This window comes from Phalacrocorax carbo, chromosome 18 (genome assembly GCF_963921805.1).
Source record: "Phalacrocorax carbo chromosome 18, bPhaCar2.1, whole genome shotgun sequence".
In the NCBI taxonomy this organism is placed as follows: domain Eukaryota; kingdom Metazoa; phylum Chordata; class Aves; order Suliformes; family Phalacrocoracidae; genus Phalacrocorax; species Phalacrocorax carbo.
The window spans coordinates 3,505,032-3,517,727 of NC_087530.1; the positions used below are offsets into that span (position 1 = coordinate 3,505,032).

Here is a 12,696-nt window from a genome sequence, read left to right on the forward strand (position 1 = left end):
TTTATAGGGATGAGTGGGCGAGTTGTTTAAAGGAATAAAAATCTTTGAAAACAGTCCAAGTAAGGGTGATAATTTCATCCTACAAGGGAAGCGCGGTGCGCTCGTCCTGTGTTCGAGCAGTGTGTGCCTGCTCTGCACCAGGGGCTGTGGCGGTGCAGTTTGCAAAGCATGCGGGAGGGCACCCGTGTGCCGAGGGCACACTCGGGCACACACTCGCAGCTCCCCGGCATGACAGCTGGAACCTGAGGTTGCAGGCGGCGTTTCTGCAGACCACAGACGTCTGTCTCACTCTCCTTTGCTGCATCCTAAACCCAGATGCAAAAAGTCATTTCCTCTTGCTGTTCCAAGCACCGACCTCTTGCGAGTGGGCTCCGCTCCTGCATTATAGCTGTCTTCTGCATTTCACCCTCAATATGAGCTTCACATGCCCCCTTTCAGAGCTGTCCCAAGTCAACTCAGCTCTTCAGATGAGGGGCAGAGTCTCAGTTCTGGTTCGTTCCCCTCTTACCCCTCTCTACCGAAGTGCCCCCTTGCCTCGGACCCCCAGCAGTGTGGCAGCAGGGAAATGGTGACCACAGCACAGACGTTCAGCTCACGTAAGCTGCGGCAGCATCTGTGCCCCTGCACCGAGCGTGCCAGCGGGCGAGGCTGCCTGCGCCCTGCCCCTTGCCCTTCCTCGCCCCTTCTTTCCCTCCTCAGTTGCTGTAGTGTTTCTAAAAATTAAATCACAAACTAAATTGAAGTTTAGTATGTGAGCTCCCCAGGCAGCGGCTTAGTTTGAGGCCAATTCCCAGTTGTCTCCTGCCTTCCAGAGCCTGTGGCATCAGAACAAAATAGGTGCAGAGTAATTGCCTTTTGCCCGCTCTGTCCTGATACTCGGATTTTGCGAGGTCCTGCGTGATGGAGAGTCGGTCTCTTTTCCTGGCACACGGCAGATGGGGCTGCCCCACAGGACAGATCCTGGCCAGCATCACTGGTGCTCTGGGGGGTCCATCTTGCATGTCTGCAGCATCCCGACCGTGGCAGTTCTGCTTGTGGCTTGTCAGCATAGGGCGTTTTATTACTTGTTGCGTCAGAGCTTGTGTTTGCCCTCGAGCACGGCCTGACCCCCCTCCCTGTCGGCCGCATCGGCCTCGCGGGCACCGACGGGTTCGCAGCCCGCAATCACAGCTGCCCCAGCCCTGCTGCTTTCCTTCTGAAGATGCTTCATGCATCCGTGACGCCTTGCCCTTGGGTCCAGGATCGTTGCGAAGCCCAGCAAGGCTTCAGAGCTCCTCTTGGGGATAGGAGGGGTCTGGGACTGAGCCCTGCCATTACCTGTGCACAGCCGGGCAGCGAGCGGGGCCAGCTACCGAGCCGGGAGTCCTGATCTCCAGCCCCACAAAGTGACTCCTGGAAATGAATGTACGGGTATGGAAAGGCATGGGCAGTCCCCAAAAGCTGCGTTTTTTCAGGATAAAGAACTTTCCTACTTTTGTGATGAGAAATGAGAACTAAGTGTAAGAGGACAGTGTGGACAGAGAGCTGAGAGTGCCGACGGGGCTCCGTCCGTGTTTTGCCACTGCCCTGGCAGGTGGCCTTTGGCGAGCTGCTTCTCTTTCCAGTGACCCGTTTCACTGTCAGAAATTCACATTTCACAAATAGGAGGTGAGAACAGCTCGTTGGCTGTTGCGTAGCATTTCCATCTTTCCACGTTAAAAACCTTGTTGCAGTTAGAAATTTCCCTCTGTTAAACAGTGGTACGTTTAAATTAAGAGATGCTTATGGCTGATCATCTTTGGCTCTTGCAATAAGACAAAAAAAAAAATCATGTATCTAATAATATGAGGGAAGGAGGACTATCAGGAACTAAAAACAGTCTTTCAGTATTTTGGTGCTTTAAATCTGAGTGATCACACTGTGTCTGTATGTGCCCAGTGCATTTACTGTCGTAGTGCGTGTGCCTGTAGAGCTGAGTGTGTTTGCAGATGTAGTTTAGGAAAATTGATCCCAATCTATTTTTAAGGTAAAGTGTGTGTGGTGGGTAGGAGGTGAGGAGGTGGAAGGAAAGCTAAATATTCACATAGCTCCACTGTGTGTTTAAGAGCATCATCTAATAACACTGGGATCGTGGCAGCGAGGTGAGGGAGAGAGAGGAGCGCTTCGCTGGAGCCCACCCCCTCGTGCAAGGGCACAGGAGTGACTCCGGGAGGAGCGTGGCAAGCAGGGCTGTCGCTTTAAGCTGCATCTCGCACCCAGCGGGTCATTGGTGCTGGCGAGGTTCTTCACATGGCTGCGCGCTCCGCATAAATCTCTGCTCCGGCAGCGGGAGCGGAGCTGGGGAGAGCTCTCTCTGGCTGCTGGCAGTAGCTCAAGAGCATCGAAGCAGCAGCCCTGCATCGCCAGCCCCTGCCCTGCGAGGTGAGGTCGTTCTTGCCTGTGGACATGTAGAAGCTGGAGCCTGGGGAAGAGCTGGCTGCTGAGGTCAGTAAGTAAAACTCGGGTTTTGTTTGTGTTTCCTTCCTGTCCTCTGAAATGAGAGGCTAGATCAGGAGTAAGAGAAGGAAAGAGATACAGGAGAGAGATTTGCCCGGGCCAGGGCTTTTGGGTATTGCCTGTGTATGCTTGTTTTTCTTAGAGTTTGCAGGAAGCTTCAGTTTGAACTTTTATTATTAATATTTTTACAACTTTCTGGGAAATAGACGTAAGCAATGCACCGGCTGTTCGGGTGCCTGCCGATGTCTTACAACAGTGCGTGGTGAGCGCAGTCGGTGGTTCTCCGTGCCTGGCTGTGCTTACTGGGGGAGGATGGGGTGTCTGCTGGCCAGCCCTGCCTTTCAGAGGGAGCGTGGCAGCAGTGCTTAGGGATTGGCATTGGGAGGGAAGTGCTGTCCTCAGCAAAGGCTGGACAAGTTTAAGAGCTTTTCTGACTCTGGTGGTATCATCGAGGAGTGGAGCCTCCAGCCAGCACTGAGCTGTTGGTGGCCAGGGACTGGGGGAACCCCACTCCAAAGTCCTGAGGTGATGTTCCAGACATTTCACCTGCCTGTAAAACAGGCTTCAGCTTTTGCCCAGGGGTTTCCTTCCCCTCCTCCAGCCCCCCCTTCACCTTCTGGGAAGCCCTTTCCAAACCTTCCCTCCAGTGCCTTTCACCAGGTGAAGCGATGGGGTGGGGAAGATAGTTCAGTGCCTGATGCACCTGCGAGGTGACAGAGTTTGGGGTCGTGGTCGTGCCATCAGCGCTGGCCCCCACCACGGGTTCCTCCGGGGCGAGGTGTTGGGGTGGTGCAGGCAGAAAGCAAAGCTGTGCGCAGGGGACTGGCAGGCAGTGGGGCAGCTTAGGATCAAGCGCTCCCAGCGCTGGCAGTCACCAGCACCACCACAGCCCCGCTTCTGCCTGGTCATTTTGGGGTCAGCTGCCTTGAAAACAGAGCTGGAAAGCAGTTGTGATGCATCTGGTTTATTGAGGGAGAGACAGATAAGGCATGGCACGCAGGCTTAGATGTGCTGGGATGAATATCTGCCAGGCCCTGGGCAGATAACTGCCTGCTAGAACAAGGGGCACCATTTTTCCAAGAACTGTCTGCAGTTGAGAGCTTGGCCCTGGGGACAGATTCCTGGGTCCTGTCCCAGCTCTGCCACTGCATCACTGCAGGACATGGTCAAGTCACTTCACCTCCAGATTGTCTCCTCCCTGAAATAAGGTGAGGAGGAGGAATCCTTGGTGGACACATTTAAATGCCAAGGGAGTGTTCTCTGCGGGGCTGCTGTGGGAGTATCAGTGAAACAGGCTGCATTATCTCTGAACCTGCTGCCGTGCTCCCCTCATCCCTGACCTGTCCAACACACCAGAGCCAGGCCGCCTTTGAGCAGCAGCTCCTAAACTGGATCCACTGTGCCAGGACCCACTGGGGTCCATCCACCGCTGGGCAGCAGGTCCTGCCTGCAGGTAGGGCAGCGCCGACCCCCTCAGAGGGCTGGGTGAAGCTGGAGTGAGCAGCCCTCGACCTTGACAAGTGCTTGCTGCATCGGGGCAGGTCTGCAAGAAGCTGAGCCTGGAGGAGAGGAGGGGGACCAAAGGCAGGCCAGTGCCCCGTGGGGACACCAGCTGCAAAAAGAGGAGCTGATCTGACAGAGGAACAAGCCCTTTGGGTAGCTCATGAGAGTGCCTGCAGTTTGGTCTGCTGGGCAACGCTCCCTTTGAAGGGGACGTTTCACCCATGCGTGATACAGCAGGTGCTTTTGGCACGTGGCAGCGGCAGAAATCGCCGGGGGATGTGCTGTGGCTCTGCCAGCACAGGAATCTTCTGCTGTGGTCCCTGGGGCCTCTCGAGCCCTGTCCCAGAGCAACCCAGGAGCATGTTGTCACACAGCTGCGATCAGACTGGCTTTTGGTGGGGCTCAGCAGTGCATGCGGGGAGAGCTGCATCCCGCCCTGGCTGCCGCTGCTTCCTGGGGGCCCTCTGGCTCTGCCTGAGCTGACTTTAAACCCTGTGGGACAGCAGGAAGCTGTGGGAGGAGCGGCCGTTGCTGGAGCCGTTCGGTTGAGGGTATTTCTGGCAGCAGGTGCTGGTGTGCGGTGGGGGGAGCGCAGCCCGGAGTGGTGGTGGATACGGGCTGCTCAGGTGCAAAGCGAGACTGGGGACGGGACGCTGCCTGGGAGCTGGAGCTAGAGCTGGAGCAGCATCGTGGCGCAGAAAGGCCGAGCCACGGTGCCAAAGACTTACTGCTTCTGGCCTGGGACGTGTGTGTGGGGCTGGGCACAAGGACGCCCCTCATCTGCCTGGCAGGGAGTGCCGTGTCCTGCTCCACAGGGCCATCGGGGACCTCGGGTATGGGAACAGCACATGAAAGTAGCATGGAAACAACTAAAACGTTCTCTGCCGATCCAGGATGGGGCTCAGGAATGGGAACGTGTCAGAGAAAGGCTCTTCTGTGCAGAGGCACCGGTGGGCAGCGGTGTCCGAGGGCAGCAACCTTGCGGGGCATTTGTGAGCTGTGGCTTTGGGTGTTGTGGGCTGGAAAGTGGTTTAGTTCTTGCAGTTAGGCCTTCTACATTTGTTTAATGGCTTCCCTGAATCCAAGTGAGGATGGCCAAGGGGGCACAGGAATCTGTTCTGACTTTGTTTTGCTTTCCCTGGGATCGCTTCAGCCTTGGCCTCACCTGCGCATCCAGAGCAGCCGATGTGAGGGGTTTCCCCATGAGATGCTGGTCTGTGCCCTGCAATCCTGTTCCCAGGGGGCAGAGCCAGGCAGCCCAGGACCTTCTCAGCCAGAGACTGTGACAGGTTTTATTTAGCATGAGTGAGAGTTTATTGGAGGGGAAATTGGGTGTGTTTGTGCTCTGCAGGGCAGCGACCTGCAGCCTGGGAGAGGCAGGGGCTTGAGGCAGCCCCACGACCAGGCTCCCCTGACCCTTCCTGAAGAGCCATCAGTCACGGCTGAGCAGAGGGGCTCCCTGGGGCAGCACCACTGCAGGGAAAGGAGCAGCAGAAGGCTCCCCATCACTCTCTGCAGCTGCTGTTCACTGCCTTTCCATCACCTCAGCTGTGTTTTACACATCCTGGATCCAACCTGGCAGGTTAAACAGCATGTTCATCCACCAGCAAATAAACGTATGCGAAAGCCTTGATGCCTTCCACTGAGGGAGACTTGTGTCAAGGGAGCGAGTCCTGCTCCTAGGCTGTCCTTAGACAGGTTGCTCAGTTCTCCGATGAGCTGGCAGCGTCCAGGTGGAAATACCGCTCTCAGAAAATGGGAATGAAGCTCCGACCCCCACGTATGGGGCCTCCGCCTACCCAGGATACTGGCCGTCCTTGTCCTACCTGGGGTCAGGGAGCAGGAGCAGAGGCTCCACACTTGTCCTGGTCCCCACATGGGGAGAGATGTGTGTGCGTCTGTGCTGAGGGCGAGCATGTTTGCAGCCGAAGCTGCCCTGGGGGTGATCTCTGCAGCGCCAGCAGCCCCCTGTCCCCAGGTGCCAGCAAAAGCCCGGGTGTCTCTGCCCAGCACAAAAGGGGTTGGGTTGCTGCTTTGGCCATGATGGAGCCTGGCTGACCAGAGGAAAATAACAGCTGGCAGAATGTGGGCAGTTGTGGTGCTAGAGATGGAGGATGCGTGACGAGGCCAGGCAGGGACATCAGCCGTGGGGTGAGAAGTGATCTCAGGGCTGGAAACCAAAGCTGCTGCCCAGGGACTGTTTAGGGCTCTGGATTTTGGGCCTGTGGTGACCAGCTGTGTGTCTGTGCTATCACAGGACTGTTGCTCAGCCCCGTTAGGGGATGCCCTGGCCCTTGGGAAGCCTCCTGACTGTCCTGGATGTGCCAAGCCCTGGGCAAGCACAGCTCGGTAGCAGACGGTGGGCCCCAGTGTGTGATTGCACATCCATCTGCCCTTGCAGCTCGTTCCTTGGGGCCAGGAGCAGACTGCGAGCGGAGGGAGCCAAAGGCTCTGCACCTTGTCGTATTTGGGCATTTTAATTAGAGGCGCAGGCCTGGGGCGCGGGTTTGGCTAGGCCAGCGCTGGAGGGAGCCTGGCATCAGCGGGTGCTGCTGTGAGCCCTGCGGCACCCCGTGTCCCGGGGTGCAAGCCCTAATGCTGACCCGCGGGCACTGGCCTCCTGCCCCTTCGTACCGGGAGGTACCCAGGCATGCAGCCAGCCCCGTCCCACGCTTCGTAAGCACCGGCTGCTCTTCCTACAGATTCAGAGTGTCCTTTCCTCTCCCGGGCATGTTTTGAGCAGAAATCCTGACATGGGAAATTGCAGGGTCTCTGGCAGGATATGCCCCAGGGAGAAACCCGTAGCTAGGGGCTCTAACCAACGCGCTGCCCGGCTGTTCCCTGCAGGGCAGAATTTCTCCTGTGGACCTGCAACTGCTCTGATTTACTCTGTGCATTTGCAGGGAAGCTAGAAGGGAGGTTTGGTGTGAATGAGCTGGCTTCCTCCTCTAGCCTGAAATTTGGGTCACGGAAGCCAACATAGCAGAGCTGTGAGAGATTTTCCGTTCAAGCCCAAGCAAGCTTTGATTTCTAAGGCGCAACTGTTGATGGTTCAGAGGGTCCATCTGAGCCGCTGTTTCATTAGTGGATCGGCACGTGGAAAGAGGTGAGAGGGGTTTTTCCCCTCCCTGATCAGCTCCCACATTGCTAATGTTCCTCTCTGGCCCGCTGCTAATTTTGATGCTGCCCTAAATAGAAGCTGAGTGCATCTCATCTGCTTCACTTAGCATACATGAAAATTGTTTCCCTTCATTTACCAAATCCAACTTGCGGCTTTAACCCTGTCAGCACAAGGCTCTCCCCAGCCCAGACGTCCCTTGAAGGGCTTCGCATGCCGCCGTCCTGGTGAAGAGCTCTCTGCTGGAAACGGCACCACACGTGGTAGGAGAAGAAGGGCTCCTGGCTGCCCAGGACAGCTGCTGGCAGAGCTGGGAGAGAGGCTTTGCTTCTTGAATAGCCAAGGAGATCCCTTTCGCTGACGGAAGGCCTGGCGCTCCAGGCTGGCTCTTCACGTGCTCTCTGCGGTGGGCCAGGAGGGACCCAGTGCCCCTTCCCAGACTGGTCTTTCCCAACCCCATGCTGCAAAATAGCTCAGTACAGGCAGACCCAGTTGTAGGAGTTTTTGCTTGGTTTCTGTTGCATTTTTTTCCTGTATCTGGTGGGACCAGCTCAGCATGCAGGGACCCTTTCTGAGCCTGGCAGATGCCCCTCGTCACTGTCTAATTTTATATCCTGTTCTGAGTTATTTCTTGGAAAGATCTGCTATTCCTACTGCACCGGCTGCTCCAGAGCAGGACTCTGGGTTCACTCTCCCAGCACGGGGCACGCAGCCCCTCGCTGTACAGCGCTTCTGAAAGGCTGCCTTGAACGTGAACCCTGCCGCAGCGCCACTTAAATATAACGCTGTCTAGTGCAAGGTGCTTATTTGGGGCTCTTGTGCAAGAATGGTTTTCCTGAAAAACTATAATTTTGTGTCATTTGCAGCCCCGTGACAAGTGGTGTGCTGAGGACACAGGAGAGCTGAAAGCAAGTGCTGGGAGGGCAGGGGGCAGTGGCCTGCAGAGGTTAAATTTAGCTGGTTAAAAGGATGGCTGAGTGCTGGCACGCCTGAGCTCAAGCTGAGCCTTAGCTGGGCACACAACAGTACTTCAGCCAGGGCGTCCGTACGGTTCCCCCTCAGCCCTCGTGCTTCCGACCGCGGCCCCTCTCTGAGCCCACCCCTTTGCCAGCCCAGAAGCTCCTTTCCCCGCAGAGGATGCCAGGATGAATGGTGTCCCCTTTCCTCCCCTCCTTCCCTTTCAGCCTCCAGTTTGTTCTGAGTGCTCAGGATGCCCTGCAGCAATGGAGGCTGCTCTGCACGAGGCTCATCTGCTTGTTGGAAGGAGCCCGGCTCTGGTTTGGGCTGCAGAAGTGCCCAGAGCTTCTGGGGTCGGCCACGGCGTGGGTGACCCGTTGGAGGGGCCACAGCTCTCCACGGCTGCCCCTCGCACGGAGCACGAGTCGCAGAGCAGCTCTTCACCCTGTTCCCACTCAGGGGTCCAGGCGGACCCTGCCTGTGGCCTCCTCTAGGAGGGTGGTGTTAGCCTGTCCACACCAAAGAGTGGCAGGAGAAAAAGGGAGAGGTTATTTCAGAGCCACGAGGACAGAGGGACCAAGTAGCAGTGACCCCCGGCAGGCTCCAGGCTGTGGGGCTTGTCAAGCCGTGGGCACAGCCAGGAGCCGGCCTCCGAACAGACCAGGAGAGGGCACAACGCGTTGCCGAGGCCACGCCAAACGCAGTGATTGAATGCGGGGAGTTGTTTGGGGTGCTCTGACTCCCTTCTGTATTTTACTGTCTTTCCAGAAAATCAACCGGACCCCTTCAGATGAGGAATGCTTCTTTGACCTGCTGAGCAAGTTCCAGAGCAACCGGATGGATGATCAGCGCTGCCCGTTGGAAGAATGCCCATCGGAGGCTGCAGAGGCAGCTGCCACACCAGTCCCTGCCCTGGAAGAAAGGATATGTAAGCACGGATGCATTTACAAGTCTCTATGACTATAGGAGTGATGCTGCTCCCATGGTGTGGCCGGCTGTCGTGGTTTTACTGTGAATCTTGTGATGTTTTCCCCAAGCCTCAGCTCTCTGAACTTACCAGTTCTTTGGCAATCTCCATTGTTATTTAAGAAAGAAAGAAACATTCTTATGTTAATGGTCGGTGAGGGAAAGGCTGGAGAATATGAACTAAGGCTTGGAGAGTAAACCGGCAAGAGAAATGCAAAATATACTTGGATTTTTTTCAGTGTGGATCTTTTGAAGGTCTGGCCTTCTGAACAGTGAGGTTGGCACGAGGCCTTCTGCCTCTGCCAGCGTCTCCAGGAGGGAGATGCTGATGGTCATTACTGAGGGAGCCTTGTAGGAGCCTGGAAAGCTGGGGCACGCAGAGGGCTGGGCTGGGCTTTCACAGGCAAGTTAAAGCATTGCCAGTTTTTCCTGTAGCGTTGCCATGGAGCAAAAACAACTGGATTTTGTACGGTTCTTGGATGCTGTGATGATAGGTGCTGTGTAAGAACCGAGAAGCCAGAGGGATGGATAAACAGTAGGAAGCTCCAGGAGGCAGACAGCTAGCTCGCCTGTAGGAAGAACAGGAATAAATTGAGGAAGCTGTCTGACAAATAGATGGGACAGGAAAGGCAGGCCAGGTCTGTGTTTGCACTCTGGTTTTGTGTCCTTTTTCTTTTTTTTAATGATACGGTGTTGAGGTCCTTTGTTTAAACCAAGCTGGAGAGAAGCTCTGAAACGTACAGGTCACAGTTGCACACTTAAGCACCATCACAAAGGGCTCAAAACGCTTCATTTGAGCTGATGGATTTGTTTATCAGTCTCCAAATGAGCATGAATACAAGCAGGAGAGGAGGAGACCCCTGACACCCCTCCGAGTGTGGCAAGAGCCGCAGCACAAGGCTGCTCGGAGAAGCAGGTGGCAGGAGCAGGGCCTGAAGTGGCAGCGAGAGCAGAGCCGTGCAGAGAAGGTCAGGCTGCGGCAGGAAGGCAGGTTGGCTGTGAGGTGAGCAGGTTTTTATCTTCTAAAAATAGGGTAGAAATGAGCATCGCTTTTTCAAGATACACGTCTCTGATACAGGAGTGCATTTGGCCGTAACTGCTGTGTAATTTAGGAGACTGAGTTTAAAATACGAAGCTTTATAAAAAACGTACCAGTAGGCACGTGTTCTGTTCCGCTCCCATTGAGCCTTTCGGATACGTTATTTTCAAGGTTTCTTTGCGAGCCGAAGGGGAAGAAACTCTTCTCTGCGTAGTACTGAGGCTTTATGCATTTCTGCAACTCCACGAGCTGGGGCTCTAAAAAAAGCACGTCACGTCGGGAGGCTCAGGGCACCCTCTCCTCAAGTGCTTTGAGCTCGCTAGGACAGCAACACCAATCGGGCCAGGTTTCTTACAGTTTTCTTTTCCTTGTCCCTGTCCCAAGCACTGTGTCTGTTGTTTGGGAGCATTTCACTGCCCAGCAGCTGCCAGGAGCCAACAGGCTCTCTTCATCGAGCGCTGCCCAAGAGGCGTTTCCCGGGCTGGGGGCTGACTCGCTCGCTTTGCCGAGATCCCGGCGTTGCTTGTGGTGCTGGGTTTGAAAAATCCTCCTTTTGTCCGGCTGTTGCTCTGCCCCACGCGAGCCCTCGGTGATGCCAACGCGTTGCTGCCCGGAGCAGGCACACCAAGGCTGGGGTCGCTGCCTGTGCGGGGCTGCGCTCCGCTCGTGCCGAGCCCGACGGCTCCTCCGGTGCTCCACCCCCATGGCTAGGGAGCACCCGGCACGTTGGGTGTCTGGATGGGGTACTCCCCACAAGGGTTTACAGCACATGGATCGTATGTATAGGTTCTGGATGGGGACCCCCGACACCAGCTCGTGCCAGCCCCCTCCTGGCAGACAGGGCCTAGGCTGGCTCTGCTCCGCTCTGCGTGACGAGAAGAACCAGACCCCACGAGTGTTTTCCTCACGCGTGCTGTGACGCAGGTCCTGCAGCTCATGACAGCTGGAGCATCTGCAGGGCTCACCTTGGCAGCGCCTCTGCTTGAGCTGGCCCAAAACAGCCGGGCTTCCAGGGGGGGCCTGGGAAGGATGTGCTGCCAGGTGAGTGGCTTAGCCAGGCCTGGGCTCTGCCGATACCTGCCTGCAATTGCACCCACCCTCAGGACTGTGCGAGGTGCCCGTCACTGAGCCACACAAGTGCTCAGGAACTCTGCGCCCACCTGCAGCTGCTGGTGTCTGCCCAGCCCCGTGCCCCGAGCGAGGTGCGGGTTGGCCCTTGCATGGTGGTGCTTCTTGGCTCGAGGCAGAAACCCGAGTGGGAGCAGCAGCGGCAGCTGCCGGTAGTTGTGCTGGAGACAAGTGATCGCTCACGGGCAGCGGTTTATGTGCGGGCACTGGATTTTCGGGGCTGAGGTGGCATCTTCGGTGCCCGCCAGGAGCTGGCCGCAGCGCAGTAGATAGCAGGGAGCCCCTCACTGGAGGTCCAGCAGCAGGAGATGTGTACGGGAGGTTCTGCTCTTTGCCCTGCCAAGGCACCTACTTTCTGCTTTGCTGCCTGACGGGTTTGTGCGTGCACGGCAGGCGTGTTGCGGGAGGCATGCCCTGGAGTGCACCGTACTGTTTTCACAGCCCAGCCCCATAAATTGGTTGCGTTCGTTTAAGGAGTTTGCTGGCCAGGGAGCGTGCTGGAGGCAGCGTGCACAGCCCCTGGGGGAGAACGCAAATGGACACCGCAGCTCTGCAGAACCAGAGCTTTACTTCTTCCACAGGGAAGGCAGGGCAGAGGGTCCCACTGAAGGTCAGCCTTGGCTGCTGAGCCGGGAGCCATGTGCAGGCAGGCGCCCGCAGCCGGTCCTGCTCGCCCTTCGTGCAGGGCAGCTGCGGGGATGCCTTTCTGGGAGGCGGGTACCAAGGGCTGGGCTACAGCACCGGCCCTCAGAACAGGGAGCAAGCGGTTACGAGATGGGCCACTGGGTTTTGCTCCCCCTAACGCTTGTTGCTTTGATGGTAGGTTTTTGCTTGCTTGTGTTGCCAGCACGGGTTGTTCCTGCTTCCCCACGCAGGGTGGAAGGAGATGCCGATGGCCACACAAGAAGCCAGCAACCCACCCGGCTCAGGCCCAGGAGCCCTGGCTTACAGCAAGGCCCTGTCCCTCGGGGCGAGTGTGCAAGGCCCTGTCCCTCGGGGCGAGTGTGCAAGGCTCGGTTGCAGCCCAGTTGGTCGAACGGCAATTTGGTGATGAGAAGGGTTTGGGCTTTCTGCAGACAGCAGAGCTGCAGCTCAGGCATGAGCAGGCAGAGCCGTGACCCTGCTGTGTGCTCCTCTTCCCCACACACAGCACAGTCCTCCTTAATGGCATCTCCGCAGACGGAGGAATTCTTCGATCTCATCGCCAGCTCCCAGAGCAGACGGCTGGATGACCAGCGTGCCAACGTGGGCAACCTGCCAGGCCTCCGGATAACACACAACAACCTGGGGCACCTGCGTGTGGAGGGGGATGCCCAGGAGCCCGGGGACGAGTTCTTCAACATGCTCATGAAGTGTCAGGTACCGGCAGGGCTGAGCGCGCTGCCAAGTTGGGGAGGGGCGACACTAGTTTCTCCCCCCGACACAAATGCCATCCCCTGATCCCGCCTGCCCTGCTGGGAGGGGCTGCAGCCACCAGTTGCCCACCTGCAGCCCTGGGCAGGGACTTGTC

General features: G+C 56.9%; 1 protein-coding gene across 2 annotated transcripts in view; it reads left to right on the forward strand.

Annotated features, from left to right (window-relative positions):
- GPSM1 (G protein signaling modulator 1) overlaps positions 1–12,696 on the forward strand; it is an 83,067-nt gene that overhangs the window by 67,942 nt on the left and 2,429 nt on the right. The window contains exons 1-3 of one of the 2 annotated variants that reach the window (XM_064469056.1): positions 2,187–2,463; positions 8,822–8,981; positions 12,337–12,545. In XM_064469056.1, coding sequence (XP_064325126.1) covers positions 8,891–8,981; positions 12,337–12,545 — 300 coding nt within the window. In that variant the 5' untranslated portion in view covers positions 2,187–2,463; positions 8,822–8,890. Of the gene's footprint in view, positions 1–2,186; positions 2,464–8,821; positions 8,982–12,336; positions 12,546–12,696 lie in introns of those variants that run through there. The other variant, XM_064469055.1, reaches the window with a different exon arrangement.